The following is a 15073-nucleotide window of genomic DNA, read 5'->3' on the forward strand; positions in this document are numbered from 1 at the left end:
GAAGGATGCGCTACAGTTGAAACTAGTGGGTTGCGCCCAATGTGGCTCATAGAAGAATGCTTCTAAAAGAGCTCGTTATACTTATAGGTCCTCGACCAGTCACTATATAAACAAAGCGCGCAAAGCCCGCTGAAATGCTTGAATTTTAACGTAGCGGTAGCCACCTTTTCATATGCTAACGTGCCGTATGTTTCCATTTGAGTTCCTTACGAACATTGAGCTTTTAACAGCGAAGCTCTTAAAGACGGCAGCAAGACGTCCGTTAACAAACTCCCTTGCTGCGCCATTGCTAAATATAGCCAAGCCGCGCCTAGGAGCAGCTCCCACCGAACCGTCGCCATAGTACTACTACTACTACTACTATAGTGGTTCTTGGGGGAGAAAGAAAAAGGGCGCTAATTTCTGTCTGCCCATTGGCGACACGGCTAAGCGCCCTGTAGGGGTAGGGGTAAGGTGGGAATAAAAGAAGAGTAGAAAGAAATAGGAAATGTATAGTGATCGGAGGTCGGCAGGCGCGACGAAGAGAGAAGAGGACAGGAAAGATTGGGAAGCCGGTCACAGGAGTTCACGGACGGGTCCACGATTCACCCAGGGGCACGATGCAAGTCGGTGACGAGGCGGCGAAGGCCCCGCCGATGAGAGGCGCACGGCATGGCGGTCGAGGTAGCCGTCACGGTGCGCCGACGACGAGAGGCACGAGCGCGTCCTGTACGGGCGAGCGGAGCATCGCGGGCGGCACGTCCGTCTCTCGTGAAATCCTCCGAGCAACCCCTCCGATTGCTGGACAGTTGATGTGTATTGTTGCAGCATTTTTCGTTTCGCACTTTGTATCACTGCACACTATCCGCCACATTTCCTTACACCTTGGCTCAGGGAAACGCCTCCTTAGAAAGATGCCTGCCGCGTGAACCAAAAGCCTCCTGACCTACCCTTTCTCTCGTTCACCATTTCTAATGAGGACAGTAGCTGGCGATCCTTGCGGTGGCCGCTTGCGCGCACATTACCCCCCTCGACGTCACACCCCGCCAGCCCCATTGAAAACAAACAATAGGCCAGTACGTGGCGCCATCTCTCGACAAGCGACCACAACTCAAGGCAGGACGGCTACAATGAGACAGTCAGCAACGCCGCAGCTATCTTTCTAGAGGAAATGTTGTTCAGGGACAGCGATTTCAACACATTCAGAGTGGCAAGCTTTGCGCGTATTCCAGATCCGCGCGTCGCCGTCTCTTGGCTGACGCTTCTCCTGCCAAGCACGCTGGATCCAATCGCCGCCGGCGTTTTGATTCCCGTGCTGCAGCACTACGAGCTGAGGGTCAACCAGCTTCGCTCTGCCAAGCTTTGCGCAACATAGTACAAACTTCCCAAATATTTTTATAGGCTAAAGCGTCCTAAACCATTAATTTTACCTCCATGCTATGCGTAAGTATTCTTGTATGTGTTCTCTTTATACACGCGTTTGGAAGGCCTTGTCTGGTGGGAGCTGTGTCGGGCCGAACTGGTGATTTTTTAACACGAAAGTGTTTTATGCCGGGGTCCACCAAGTACATCCGTCACGGATATGACGCTGATAAAATGGACGCCAACAGGTGAGAAAGAAAAAAACCAAGAAAAAGATACCCCGCCGGGAATCGAACCCACGACGTTGCGGCCGCGACGGTGAGCGCCTGACGCTCTACCAACTAAGCTAACTCAAGAGATGCTAGACACGGCGCGAACGCGCCTTATATCTTTCACACATTCTCTTTCGCGGCGGGCGGAGCTATAGGCGGAGCGGGGCGGTGCCGCCGTCTGTGAGATGTGAAAAGAAGTAAAACTTCACGCTCGACGCTTACTAGCGCTTACTCCGAGATTGCACGCGATATTCGAGGTCATGGTTAAAGCGTCTCGATACCAGAGCGGTAGACTGGCCGCGCTGGCGTCGCCGAGGCACCCTTGACGCAGTTACGTTCTTTGCCTTTGGCTTCGTGTTAGCGTGCGTCGGCTCATCGGAGTAGTGCAGCTCCCACGTGCACCAACGGGATTTCTCCGCCGCCGACTGCTTCAATTGCGAGAGCACTGACTAACGAAACTGCTCCAATATGCGTTGCAGAAAGGACGCGAGTTCGACGGGCGAATGTCGTGCCTTGGTGGAGCGAGAGCAGCGCCTGCGAGACAGACGCCAGCGGGACGCACGCGCTTGCGGCTCAGGCTACGAACCTCGTATCTCCCGTGTTGCTGAAGCGCAGTGTGTGTTATGTATGCATGAGCACAGGCGTCGGCTACCCAAAGCACACACCGTGCCGTTTCTCTCCTTAATTGACGACGCTTTGAAGAAGTGCATACCGGGTACCAATGTTGATTGTAGGCTTGTTGATATCATCCTTACGCGGGATTCACGATTCGCTGTGTCCAAATATATGTTCACACCGTCAGCTACCGTGCGCAACGGTTTAATCATGATCATGGGCGTTAGTCGTCGCGATATAGACATGCTGTCAACATGGGTGCATCCACGTCAAACGGTGCTATAGCTGCCAAACACGAATAGACATTGTACAAGCTCTCATATATCACTACACAATAAGCAGTACTTCTGTGAAGACACGTGTCACTTTCGTGTTATACCGATTCCTATGACAGAGGGATCAGCCATGATTTTTTTCACGTTCCGGCCTTATATCCGTGTTTTCGGGATTGGAGACAATAAAAAGGGGGAAAAATGTACGTGAATGCGGTCTTCGTTCTTTACGAGAACGAAAACGGCTTTTTCCAGTACCTATGTAGGCCTGAACATGTACACAAAATGGTTAAAAATCAGGGCTGGGCAGAGATACTCAGAAAAGTATTCCGGAATACAGATATCGAAATACATGAACTGGAAGCCTAAAATACAGATACTGAGTTACATTCGCCTTTAACGTAACGGGATATTTCGGAGATACTTTTGCAATAAGACGAAAAAAGTATTCCGGAATACAGTTACAGCGATACAGATACTGGAATACTTTTTTTATTTGAAGGATGCTTATACTACGCAAAGACACTTATTAGTGCAGCATAATGTTGTAATTAAAGTTACAGCGCATCGAAACGTTCAGTTCATTTATTTATTTATTACACTACCCTCTGCGCCATTAAGACATTGCAGGGGAGGGGGTGGACAAAGTACACAATTAGCAATAATGACATAATTACAAGTATCAATTGCAATAAAAATACACTATTTCACAGCAACAGTAACAAGGATTGGACACCGAAATCGACATACTTGGCGAACAAACTAAGCTATGGTAGAAATAGCACACTTTAAGCAAATCACTCGAATCACTAATGAACACCAGTGAATTGAGAAAAAGCACACATTTATTTTGAAGCTCTGCTTTGCTGAGAAGGTTGCTGTGTAGGCTTCTCAAATAGGCTGTCTTCTAAAAGCGTCGGTTCAGCCTGAGCACACGACTCACGAAAGAAGAAAAGTCTGTCTACCGCTGAAGGCGAGCACAAATTCGTGTTATAGTGAAAAAATATATCGCCTTCATAGCCGGATTGCCCTGCAGCGTGGCGATATCTCATATCGGGTCATCCGGGTACCGAAACACTTCCGCCCTCACTTGGGTTGTTCTGACTGTTCAGAATCCGAAGTCTGTCCCCATCTTCGGAATCCTAAGCCGTCTGACCCTGTCGGCTTCAATGAAGCTGTCACCACCACCGACGCTACCAGCACCCATTTCAGAAAGCCGCAACAGGCGAAGTCGGCTCCGACGGTGGGGGAGCCTGCTACCACAAAAGACCGTTTCACGCATTTAATCAATTAGGAACGCACCCTGACATTGGAGAGGTGACTGAAAGCGCGTCAAAGATAGCCATCTTCTAGTCACTTCCACCGCGACTACAGGAACTGCTTTTGGAAGTGCCGCCGCTTTGAGAACTGAATGCACGCGAAGCATTGCAAAGCCTGTTCCAAGGCGGTATACGCGCGGGGGGTCACGAAGTAATAGCTTGCCACCCAAAAAAATTAGGCTTGCTGCACTGACCTAAAGAGACAGTGACTTTCGTCGGCAGAGGCCGACAACACTGCCCCCGCTATTCTGCCGTCTGCGGCGTCGCGCGCTTTACCACATGGACCATTCTGTGCTTGAGCGGAAACCATCGCCGCCCAACCTTTCGGCGACCGGCGGCGCGCCTTTGCTTGTTTTGGCACAAAAATGAAAAAAAAAACGCCATTCCCCCATTGGAAACAAGCATCAACTCATTTCAGACACAAAAAAAATGTAACGAGATACATGTGTCCAGCATAGTATCGCGATACAGGCGATACATCGTAAATGTATTTCACTACTGAGATACAAATACATTTTTCAAATGTATCCCGATACAGAAATACAGATACTCAAAAGTATCTCTGAAATACTATCGCGATACTCTTGTATCGCGATACTGCCCAGCCCTGTTAAAAATGCAAATTCAGCCAAGCGCGAAAACCTTATTTTTTAGGATACATTATGGCCTTTTGCCAGTACGACCTTTTTTGAAGAGAAAGGTTTTTATTTACCGTCGTGTTCTCGTTATTTAATCTGTAGGAAACCAGAGACGATAGATCGCGTATTTCTACGCTGTTAGGAAGCGGTTTATTTCTGGGATGTGTTCAGAGAACGCAAAAAAAAAAAAGAAAAAGAACTTCCTCTTGATCCACTTGGAATCAGGTTCCTAACTGTCAAAAACGAGGATGGGCTGCTTTCGACCTAACATAGTGCCTTGGCCTCCATTTTTTATGGCTGGCTCAGCAGGACCCTGACAGGCGACCTGCACGTGTGCTGTTTCGCCAGAACATTGTCCAGTACGTTGATGTCCTCAAAAAGCAAGAGTTTGTTCCTGACTGGCTAAACGGGCTAGAGCCCCTGGCTTACCTGAATGAATTGAAAAAAGAAACGACTCCCTTTTTTCCTCTGTATTTATTAATGCGATAGCGTTCAGGAGCTCGTTTAGCATAAATTACGGCGTCATTCCTTTATTTATTATCCTTTTTTTCTTCTCTTGACACTGGTTTAGTGTTGCATATTATTTTGAGAAGTGTATGTTATTGACGTTTGCACAGTGTTAAAGAAACCCGTAATGGATAAATGCCGCCGTTACTCTGTGGTAAAATACTCGACTGTCACGCAGAGAGCCCGGGTTCAAACCCATCCGACCCTGGTTAATTTGTTTCATTTCATTCGTTACTTATTTCGCGCGATGTCAGTCATGGACACCGGCGGGGACGGCGGACAACTACGGCGTCAAAATCGGCTGCTGTTGTAGTCTCATAACAGCTTTCGCTGTAAGACTTGGCAGACAACTGAATCATGGGACGGAAGGTGGGTAAAGGCAATCATTGTAGACTTTTTCATATATTGGCTTAACGCGTCACCATTTCTTATTTTTGGGAGTTTGTATTTATTATCCTTTACAGCACAAGCTGTTATGAGGTCACAACAACAGCGGATGTTGGTGGCGTAGTTGTCCGTCGTCGCCGCGGCCGGTGTCCGTAACCGCTATCGCGCGAAATAAGAAAAAAAAAACGAAATGAGAAAAAGTATTGACAATTGGATGGGACTTGAACCCGGGCCCCCTGCAGGGTGGTCGAGTATTCCACCACATAGCCACGCCGGTGCTTGAAGCTCCTTCGCAAAAAGACCCTATACAGGCGTCATGTCGGGCGAGTAATCGCGTTAACCTACGTAATATAGCGTGGTAGAAGAGTAAAACAACAACCAGGCCTCCCACAATGCGAATTGCTTAATGGGTGGGTCGTTTATTGCCTCCAACCCATTACAATGAGGACAGCCATAATTCTTCATCGTCATCAGGCACAGCTTCAACAAAGTGCACATAATGTCTTACAGATGTGAAGCGCGGTACCTCGCTTCCCCTCTTCCGGTCCGCATAATCGTATTCATTACTTTTTTTCCCCTTTCCCTTTTCCCCTGTGCAGAGTATAGCAGGCTAGAGCGCTGAAGCTCAGCCTGCTCTCTGCCTACCTCTCTGCCTTCTAATAAATCTGCTCTTCTTCTCTTCTATGCAGAATAACGAACGATGGAATAGTGGGTGCTTCTTTTCTTCACAAAAATGATAATGACGTGTGGGGTAGTGGGTACCTTGCTAGTGTACTTGTAGTGTAGTTGCCCCAAGAGAGTTTGCAACGGTCGCTAAAAAGGCCGCCCTTCCAGTTTTCGCTGCGACGGTGCTGCGTGTTCCGTGCAGGCCTTGCAGCTTTTTATTGCTGTATCGTTGTTGTTATTACTTTTTAAACATGTAGCTATGTACTGTTTGTTATTTTTTTTCGCGTTTCTTGATGTTTATTTCAGTCATAAATCGCACATTGCACATCACTATAACCTGCAGGGTGCTGGTGGAAGCTGCCTAAGAAGACATCACGGCAGAAATACCTATAAAAAAGAACATGGTTGCTCCATTACTTCCATTATAATGAGTAAAACCACATATTTTCTTTAGCTAACGTGCCGTACGAATGCGAACATTGGCGCCCTATCTGTAATTTCTAATGCGTTCTTGTAGACGTGTTGCAGGAGATCAGAGGAAGCTCGCGGCTGCATTAGATCATGGAAGTAGCATCATATTTCATCGTTCTGAAGGGCAACAATTCCCTAGAAACGACGGTTCTCATGCAAAATGCAAAGTGGCTCACGCTCACGCGTGAGCCACTTTGTAGGCGCGGCTCGATGCGCCAGCATGTATTGACGAAAACACACCGGCATACACGGTGATCAATTTATTTACTTGTACCTCAATGAAAAGTAATTGCTCTTGCTATACGCTTATTCTGCATATACATAAACGCTACAATCAAACTTCCGGCCACAGCAATTTCTTCAGAAAGAGGTTCTGGCCCAGCCTCAAGTTCTCGAGCAGCTCTCGCAAGCGAATGCGCAGAGGCGCCTCGTCGTCTGCCGCGCTCAGGTTCAGCCCAAACTCGTCTCGCAGAATCTCGAGAATTTCGTTCTCGTCTTTCATCACCCGTCTGTCGACTACGCCACCTGTCGGCGACCAGCGCACGAACCGGTCGTTCATGAGCCGCAGCCAACAGCCGTCTCCGCGAGGCGAACGGCGTCCCACCAAAAGGAGGCGTCGCATCGAACTGTCGGGGTGAGTCGACGAGTACCAGTGGAGCGTGCCGAAGTCGAGCCAGTCGAGGTCGTACGGCTCGACGACGTAAAAAGCCTTCCAGCCGCCGTCGCCCGTGGGCACCGCGACCTCGAAGGTGTTCAAGGCGTCCAGGATGCGAACGCGGAAGGGCGTCGCGTCGCCGGCCACGGGAAGCGCCCGGTGCAGGCCGCACGTCGCCATGCCGACGTCCACGATGTAGCGGTCGCCGTCGGCTAGCTCGACCAGCAGCACCATGTGGGATAGCCGCGTGCGTTTGGCCGAGTCGTCGGGAGTCGTGAGACGCAGGCGGGCCGCTCTCAGGCTCAGGCTGTAGCCGAGTGCCCGCAGAAGGCGGCCGAAGAGAGAGTTGAGCTCGAAGCAGTAGCCGCCGCGACCGCGTCCCGTCACCTTGCCGAACACGGCCTCGGCGTCCAGGCTGACGCGTCGTTCCAGCAGAACGTCCAGGTTTTCGAAGGTGACGCGCTCCAGGTGCACCTTGATCAGTCGGTCGAGGTAGTCCAAGGTAGGCTCCGTGGGCTTGCAAGCTCTCAAGTACTCGAGGTAGCTCGCGGCGCATTGATCCGAGAGCGGTTCCATCGTTAACGTCTGTCTTCCGGGAGTCGTTTCCAGTGTGGTGACAAACCTCCGAACGTTGGACGAGACACTACACACGGTCACTGTAGAGTAGAGTAGAGCGGATCGTTGAAACTCTTGCACACACCCACGCTGGTTGGTTGGTTGGTTCCTCAGTACCTTGGCGCAACCCACTGCGGGGGATATGCGGGGGATAGGTTGGTTGGTTGGTTGATCCTAGAGGAATGGCACAACCCACCACGGGGGATCGGCCACGAATCGTGCGGCAGTAGGATGTGTGAGTGAAAAAAAAAAAAAAAAAGAGGGGGGGGGGGAGAAAGAAAAAAAAAAGGATAATTCTCAAGAGATAATTTTAGGTAAGCGAAAATGTTATTTGTGTTCGCGGTTTCCCAATTGAATGCTAAAGAGATAGAAAAAAAAATGGAAGAGAAAGAGTTAGTTAAATAAAAGCATTAAATAAATAATGAACGATAAATGAAATAAATAAATCACCGGTGTGTACTAGAAATATTAGCATGGCAGTCTTTTTGATTCGTTTATATAGTTAATTACTGCCTCACATATGTCCCTGTTGCAGTGACCCAGTGCCGACGCCCCCAGGGAGAGTAATGCCGTTACGGAAAGCTCAAGCCCAAGTTTTCGGAAAGGAGGTTCAAGAAATCTTTGCCTTAGATGTTGATATCTGCGACATTCTGTGAAAAAATGCTCTATGGTTTCTGCTTGCGAACAATAACAACATTGAGGGGAAGGAACAAACCAGGCCTGTGTAAGTAAAAATTTAAAGAGGGAATTCTGCATCGCAATCTAGTTAACGTAACTTCTAATTGTCTTGTGCCACACCATGAACTATGCCATGGAAACCTAAGGTGCTGAAAGTCTGCCCCGTTTAGAACAGAAGATCGTGTGTGTTCCTCTCGAATACAAAAATATCGAAATCGTGCGATAGTATTTTGGGAGGAGGGTCTTGGAACCTTCAAGACCGGGCCCTGAATTGATGCCGCCGCCAATGTGTCCGCTGCTTCATTTAGAGTTATTCCAGTATGACCTGGTACCCAAACCAAACGGACAATACGTACATGATTGGGCATATATGTATATAATTCTGACAGGCAGCTCGATGACTTTGGTACTGTCAAAGCAGTGCAAACTGACAAAGAGTCGGTCAATATAACCACTGAAGAAATAGATGCTGGGAGTTTGCGCAATGCCAGAATAATTGCCATTAATTCTGCCTGGAATATTGGCGTAAAATCGGGCAGTCGAAGAGAAAAGGACCAGTTTAAAGCTGTTGAATAAATGCCCACTCCTGCCTTCTCATCTGCAACGGAGGCATCTGTGGCTATGACTGAACTTATCCGTAGACTCTTAAGGTGGTCGCTCAACAAGCCGTTTAAATATCTAATAGGCAATAGTTTAGCATTTTTTGGAAATATATCATCAAATTCTATTATTGTTTTATGATTGAGTACACTTGGGAAACTTATTTCGCGCATTGTTACTTGTAACGGCTCCAACAGCTGCTGTACGAAAATTATTTGAGGGCGATGTAACCGAGACCACTCACAATCAAAAAATCTGGACGGTTCGCAAAGAAATATATATTGCGAGCGTCTCTGTGGGGAGGCATAGATGTTTAGAAATGTCTGGACTGTTAGAATACGAAACCTAGTTTGCAGAGACGGCAGGTATGTTTCATGGTAAAGGATATTATTAGCTACAAACTTAGGAAGACCTAAACATATCCGTAATGCCTCACGTTCTATAGTTAGGAGAGGGCGTAATTTATAAGCGGGTCCCCACAGAATAACACACATCCAAACTCTAATATTGGTCGGATGTACATGCTATATATCATTAACAATGTTTTTCTACGCATTCCAAAACGGACGCCGCTGATTCGCCTTAACAAACCAAGTGCACGTAATCCTTTGGATGCAATATATTCAATATGTGGGCTCCAATTAAGATTGGTAGTGTATACTATGCCTAAATATTTTAATGAATCTACCTGTGGAATAAAATCCTGCCCATACATCAGTGCGATTCGCACAGGAGCTGTCAACGGGAACGTGAGAAGAGCACTCTTGTTAACATTAAGAGACATGTGCAGGTCACTAAGCCATACTTCAATCTCATTCATATATGATTGTAGAATATTATATAGCAAGTGTATATCATTAGAAGCTGAAAAGAATGCAATGTCGTCCGCGTATACATACACTTGCACGTCATTGTGAGAAGGAATAGAGCTTAGTAATATATTAAATAAAATAGGCGAGAGAACCGATCCTTGAGGAACTCCCCTTGTTTGTTTGTAGTGTTTAGAAGATAACCGTTCTGCGAGCAATAAAATGTGCGTCCGCTTAAAAAATTTTGGCTGGGGGGCTGACCACTGTTGTCTTCTTCTTTGATCGCCTTCGCCTTCTTCTCGAGTGCAGCAGCGCACGTGCACAGCGTTCTCTAAACGCCGGGGTAAAGAAGTAAAAAAAAAGACATGGTTGATCCCTTCGTCGTAACAATCCGTATAACACTAAATAAAGCGTGTCCTTACAGAAGTAGTTGAATGTCTACTGTACATTGATATAAGAGAGCTTGCTCAATGTCTGTTCGTGTTTGGCAGCTATCCATCCCGACTCCGACGTCAATGATCAACGATTAGACGAACCTTTGTGGTAGCTGTAGTAGTTAACGATGACAGCGTAATTAAAGAGAGCATAGTTAAAGGTCAGAACGGTGAGAGCGGTGAGAGCGTACTAATTTTTCGGCTACCTCTGTTTATTTTCTTATACACTCCGCTGTCTTCGGATTTGTTAGGGTTACGCTTAACATTTTTAGAGTTTCTTTGTGTGCTTTTTAAATGCGAAGCATTTCTTAGCGAACCTCTGGCACTTTGAGCGCTTCTATCTACGCATCTATCTATCTATCTATCTATCTATCTATCTATCTATCTATCTATTATCTATCATCTATCTATCTATCTATCTATCTATCTATCTATCTATCTACTCTATCTATCTATCTATCTATCTATCTATCTATCTATCTATCTATCTATCTATCTATCTATCTATCTATCTATCTATCTATCTATCTATCTATCTATCTATCTATCTATCTATCTATCTATCTATCTATCTATCTATCTATCTATCTATCTATCTATCTATCTATCTATCTATCTATCTATCTATCTATCTATCTATCTATCTAGCCGCCTACGTCTGGGCGCTCTCATGATCAACGTTACTAGAACAAACTCAGTTTAAAAGCTCCGCCAGAGAGGCGGTCCGCGTGGCGGTCGTGAGAACTAGTGGCGCTGCAGTCACGTCTAGCTCCCGCGGCTGGCGCTTGTGATCGGCGCCACCGACGTACGAGCGCACGTGGGTTACAGCGACGTCTGCGTTTTGTTCGTTCGTCATTTTTGCGACTGTTCTTGACCAGACTTAGCGTCTTGTACGAAGACACGTGCATGATGTACGAAGCGCAACGAGGGCGAACAGATTCATGGTGCGGTATCCCGACTTGCTTTGCGCCGGGCTGCAAGAGCGGCTACCGCAACGACGACTCCGCTTCACGACACTTCTTCGGACCTCCAAAAGACCCTACGCCATTCAAGCTTTGCATCGCAAAGATAGGAAGGTTACTGCGAAATGCAAGGTCTGTGGCGTTCATTTTGAGAGTGACGACATTGTAAAGCACTATCGTCGTGTCCTTGCGGGACAAGAAGTTTTGATCCCACGTGGAAAGTGGGAACTCGCGCCCGGTGCCGTGCCGCGCTTGTTCCCAGCACATCCACCCCACATTTCAAAGCCAAAATGTTCGGGGTTTAGGCGCAAATCCCCCCCAAACCGCACGGCGTCCCGCGAAAGCCCGGTGCCCAGTTTGGAGGAGCCGCCAGAAATAGAACAGCAAAACGAAAGGCAGGCGATTACCTATATCCGCTACCGAGACTGAGAGTTGCATCACACTGACATTCGATCAGTTGTCAGCTGTCGCTATGCCTTCAAAGCAGTGGATTTTCGATAGATTTTACGACGAGGTATCGAACAAGATGTGCGGAATATTTTACACTCGCCGGCTAGGGAAGGGCTGCTCAGCGCAAATATTTGACACGACACACATAGAAAAGATGAGGACCAGCGCTGGCCCTCGTATTTCCTATGTGTACCGTGTCAAATTTTTTGCGCTGAGCAGTTTAGTAATGAAATACCAACTGGCCCAATCCCACACTTTGCTTCGGGAACGGAAACTTACTTGTGCAAAAGATAATTGTAGTTGACGAGCAGTTTAACTGCGTAGTGAACGGCTACAGCACGAAGCGCAAACGGCTGTTGTACAGTGTAAGAAGTGCTGTGGGCATGGAACATCTGCTCGGTGAAGTTGAAAAACTGAAGTTGAATACTGACGACTCTTCTAGCGACAGAGTACGCGCGAATAACTGCTCGGTGCACACATCACGGCCGATCTGTTCGAATTGTTTAAGGCACCGTATAAGGATGCGACGTAGAAAGATGAGACACCGAAAATACAACTATCCGCCGAAAAAATTGCTCAGAGACGACATCTATTCGATGTAATCGCACACTGAGATTTCATTTACCGAGTTCTCGTAAAATTTTCCGATTTTGGGTCAGTATCCCTTTAGCCGTCGCGAAAACGTGTCTTGTAAACATTGCAAAGCATTGGTGATGTTTTTCGAGAAAGCTTTTTCAATAAATTGTAGACAACATGAGTACAGTTTTTCTAGAACGTTTTTGTATCTCGAGTAAGTACGCTTCTTTGTACACTATAAAGGCTTTGACAAACGTGTTGGGTTGTTCTTGGTCCAGATAAGACGGCAGCTGCTAAAATTGTAGTGGTAGTTATAAAAATTACGCTGAAAACCCTCATTCGCTTAGAAACTCCTATGCTTGGAAGTTAAGCGCAATGTAGACAGCTCAAATATTGTCGCAGGGTCGTGACGTCGACGAAGCCAGCAGTCAGCAGGTCCGAGATGAAACTATTTATTTGGCCGAACTTGTGGCCGGGAAACTGAAAGTCAAACTACAGCAATACACTGACAGCGGTGAACAGAGTGTCGACCGTCAATCAACTGACAAGCGGTCAAGTGCGTCGGCTTTTATACAGGCGCTATCGAACTTTCCAGCGATATCCCAGGTGGCGGCGTTATCTCTCGACAAAGCTGGAACATTCGCGTGCGGCGCGCAATCTTACCAAAACGATCAACTACAATCGCAAAGCTTCTCGAACACTGCTTCGCGGACAGCGTCGAGAGTTGATAACCGTCCTTGCTGGTCAAACCCGAATACATCAAAATAAAACAAGTGGGCGTGGCAAGATAGACCGAACATCGATTCTTAGCCAATCACTGACGAACGAACGCGGGCCACTGCATACAGACGACCTTATGCATATCCATCTAAGTATCCACCTAACTAGCACAATAAGAAAGTTGCCGCACAATTGCCGCGTGCAACTGCGCGGCGGACCGCAGCGTTATGCCGTGGCAGCAGACGACGCGCCGATAGTGGCGCAAGACGGAACTGCAGCGCCGCTAGTTCTCGCGACCGCCGTTCGGACCACCCTCCTCCGCTGGCGGAGATACGGAGCTTTGAAACTGAGTTTGTTCTAGTAACGTTGCTCATGATCGCCTCCTTAACTTGGTGTAGACCAAAATTTGCATGTGAGGGTAAGAGGATTTGACGAATATGATTGCCGGGTCATGACATGAATAACGTTAAAATCCTGTCGCGTACGTCGTCAAACCCTTTCCACTAGACACGTGTGGCACATACCCGTTTACCATGGGCCGCGGTGTACGGGTATGCGCCACAGGTGATTGACAGTTTATATCTACCCAGGAATGGCGAGAACAGACATTGGTTACTTGAATGCTAAAGCGTTAAGGAAAACCAGCATCGGCAGCATTCACTCAACGAATGGAAATAATGAAAATTAGGATCCCAGCAGGAATCGAACCCAAGCATTCTCCGTGGCAATCAGGTATTCTACCACTGAGCCACGCCAGGTTTATAAACTGGTTTGGAAAAACAGCCTACGCAGGCGTAATATCGGCGCAACGTCAATTGTGGTTGTGGTGCTGTCTATCTAATTTTACAAGAAAGCAATAAACACTACATGATACTCCTACAATGTGTACTCCTACGATACACGCGTCATACCAGATTAACGTCTGTTGTTCCAGTGTTGGCTCCCCTTTTATAGCTGTCTAATCAGCATTACATTTGTATACCTATCATTCAGCAAGCTATATTGAAGGATTGCTCGACCCCGGAGGAATACATTAACGAAAGTTACATATGATATCCACATCACCGCACCGTAAAGTGCACTTCGTCCACCAGAACGGCGCAGTGTCCTCTTCATTTCTTACGAGGTTGGGCGATGGCCTCATGGTGACCGAGGATGATGCCAGATTGCTTGACAGTCGCTTTGTAGACTAGGCTACGTAGGCCATATACGCCCAGGTAGTCTACGAATACGACAAACACCATCCACTCATGTTGGTCTACGTAGCACTATCCAGGCCTACCAGCCTCGAAGGCCTATACCTTACCAATGCGATGGGCGGCTTCAGGTTCCGACATGTCGCCGGCTCTGTCGACAGACAATTTGTCGACGAAATGACCGCGGCATCCACGAATTCCAACAGTTCTACTATACCACATACTTCACTACACATGGACCCCCCGTCACCACGATCACGACCGGATCCTATAACGTCATGACCAGCTGCTGGTGCTCACTGATCACGGTGATGATGCCCTTGTTCAAGAACTGTCAAGAACTTCTTGCACACATGTACACGGGTTCGTGAAACGTGCGTGCGTTCTCGGGACACGTATAAGCACTACATATTAGCTTACTACTTCTGGTGTTGGTAATACCCGCGTTGCATACCCAACCGTAAACAACTGGTTATATAACACATATGCGGCACTTCAACATATATATGTGTGCGTATAAAATTCAAACAAATCTTTAGCGTCATTTTGTAACGTGTCGCTCAGTAAAAAAAGTTACGCCACAGTCTCCTACCCGCCGCATGCTTCGCATAACATCGAGTCCCACGGTACGTGGGATCTGCCGAAGTTTTTTTATTATTGGCGCCTTCTTTGTTATTGGTTATTGTTTGTTGCTTTCTTTGTTATTCTACCGGTTTATACACCATATCATAGGACTGGTAAAAAGCAGTGGTAGTATAGTTTCCGCTTTAGTGACAGTGGTAAGTTGCCGGTCATGAGCTGAGCATGCCTACTGTATGGAAGTCAACCCATCCTTATTCTTCGGTGATTTCCTTAACATGAGTAGGCTCCACTGTTAATATTTGACCTAG

The 15073-nt window shown here is 47.3% G+C and overlaps 1 protein-coding gene across 1 annotated transcript; it reads right to left on the reverse strand.

The window, feature by feature from the left end:
* Positions 1 to 6822: 6822 nt before the first annotated feature.
* LOC119397426 (arylamine N-acetyltransferase / N-hydroxyarylamine O-acetyltransferase) lies at positions 6823 to 7719 on the reverse strand. Its single transcript, XM_037664851.1, has one exon. It carries the CDS (start codon positions 7717 to 7719, stop codon positions 6823 to 6825), a length of 897 nt encoding a protein of 298 aa, XP_037520779.1.
* Positions 7720 to 15073: the final 7354 nt, after the last annotated feature.

This window comes from Rhipicephalus sanguineus, chromosome 6 (genome assembly GCF_013339695.2).
Source record: "Rhipicephalus sanguineus isolate Rsan-2018 chromosome 6, BIME_Rsan_1.4, whole genome shotgun sequence".
Lineage (NCBI taxonomy): Eukaryota > Metazoa > Arthropoda > Arachnida > Ixodida > Ixodidae > Rhipicephalus > Rhipicephalus sanguineus.

Excerpts from the sequence above, each read along its gene's own strand:
- LOC119397426 (XM_037664851.1), bottom strand. The coding sequence starts at position 7,719 with ATGGAACCGCTCTCGGATCAATGCGCCGCGAGCTACCTCGAGTACTTG.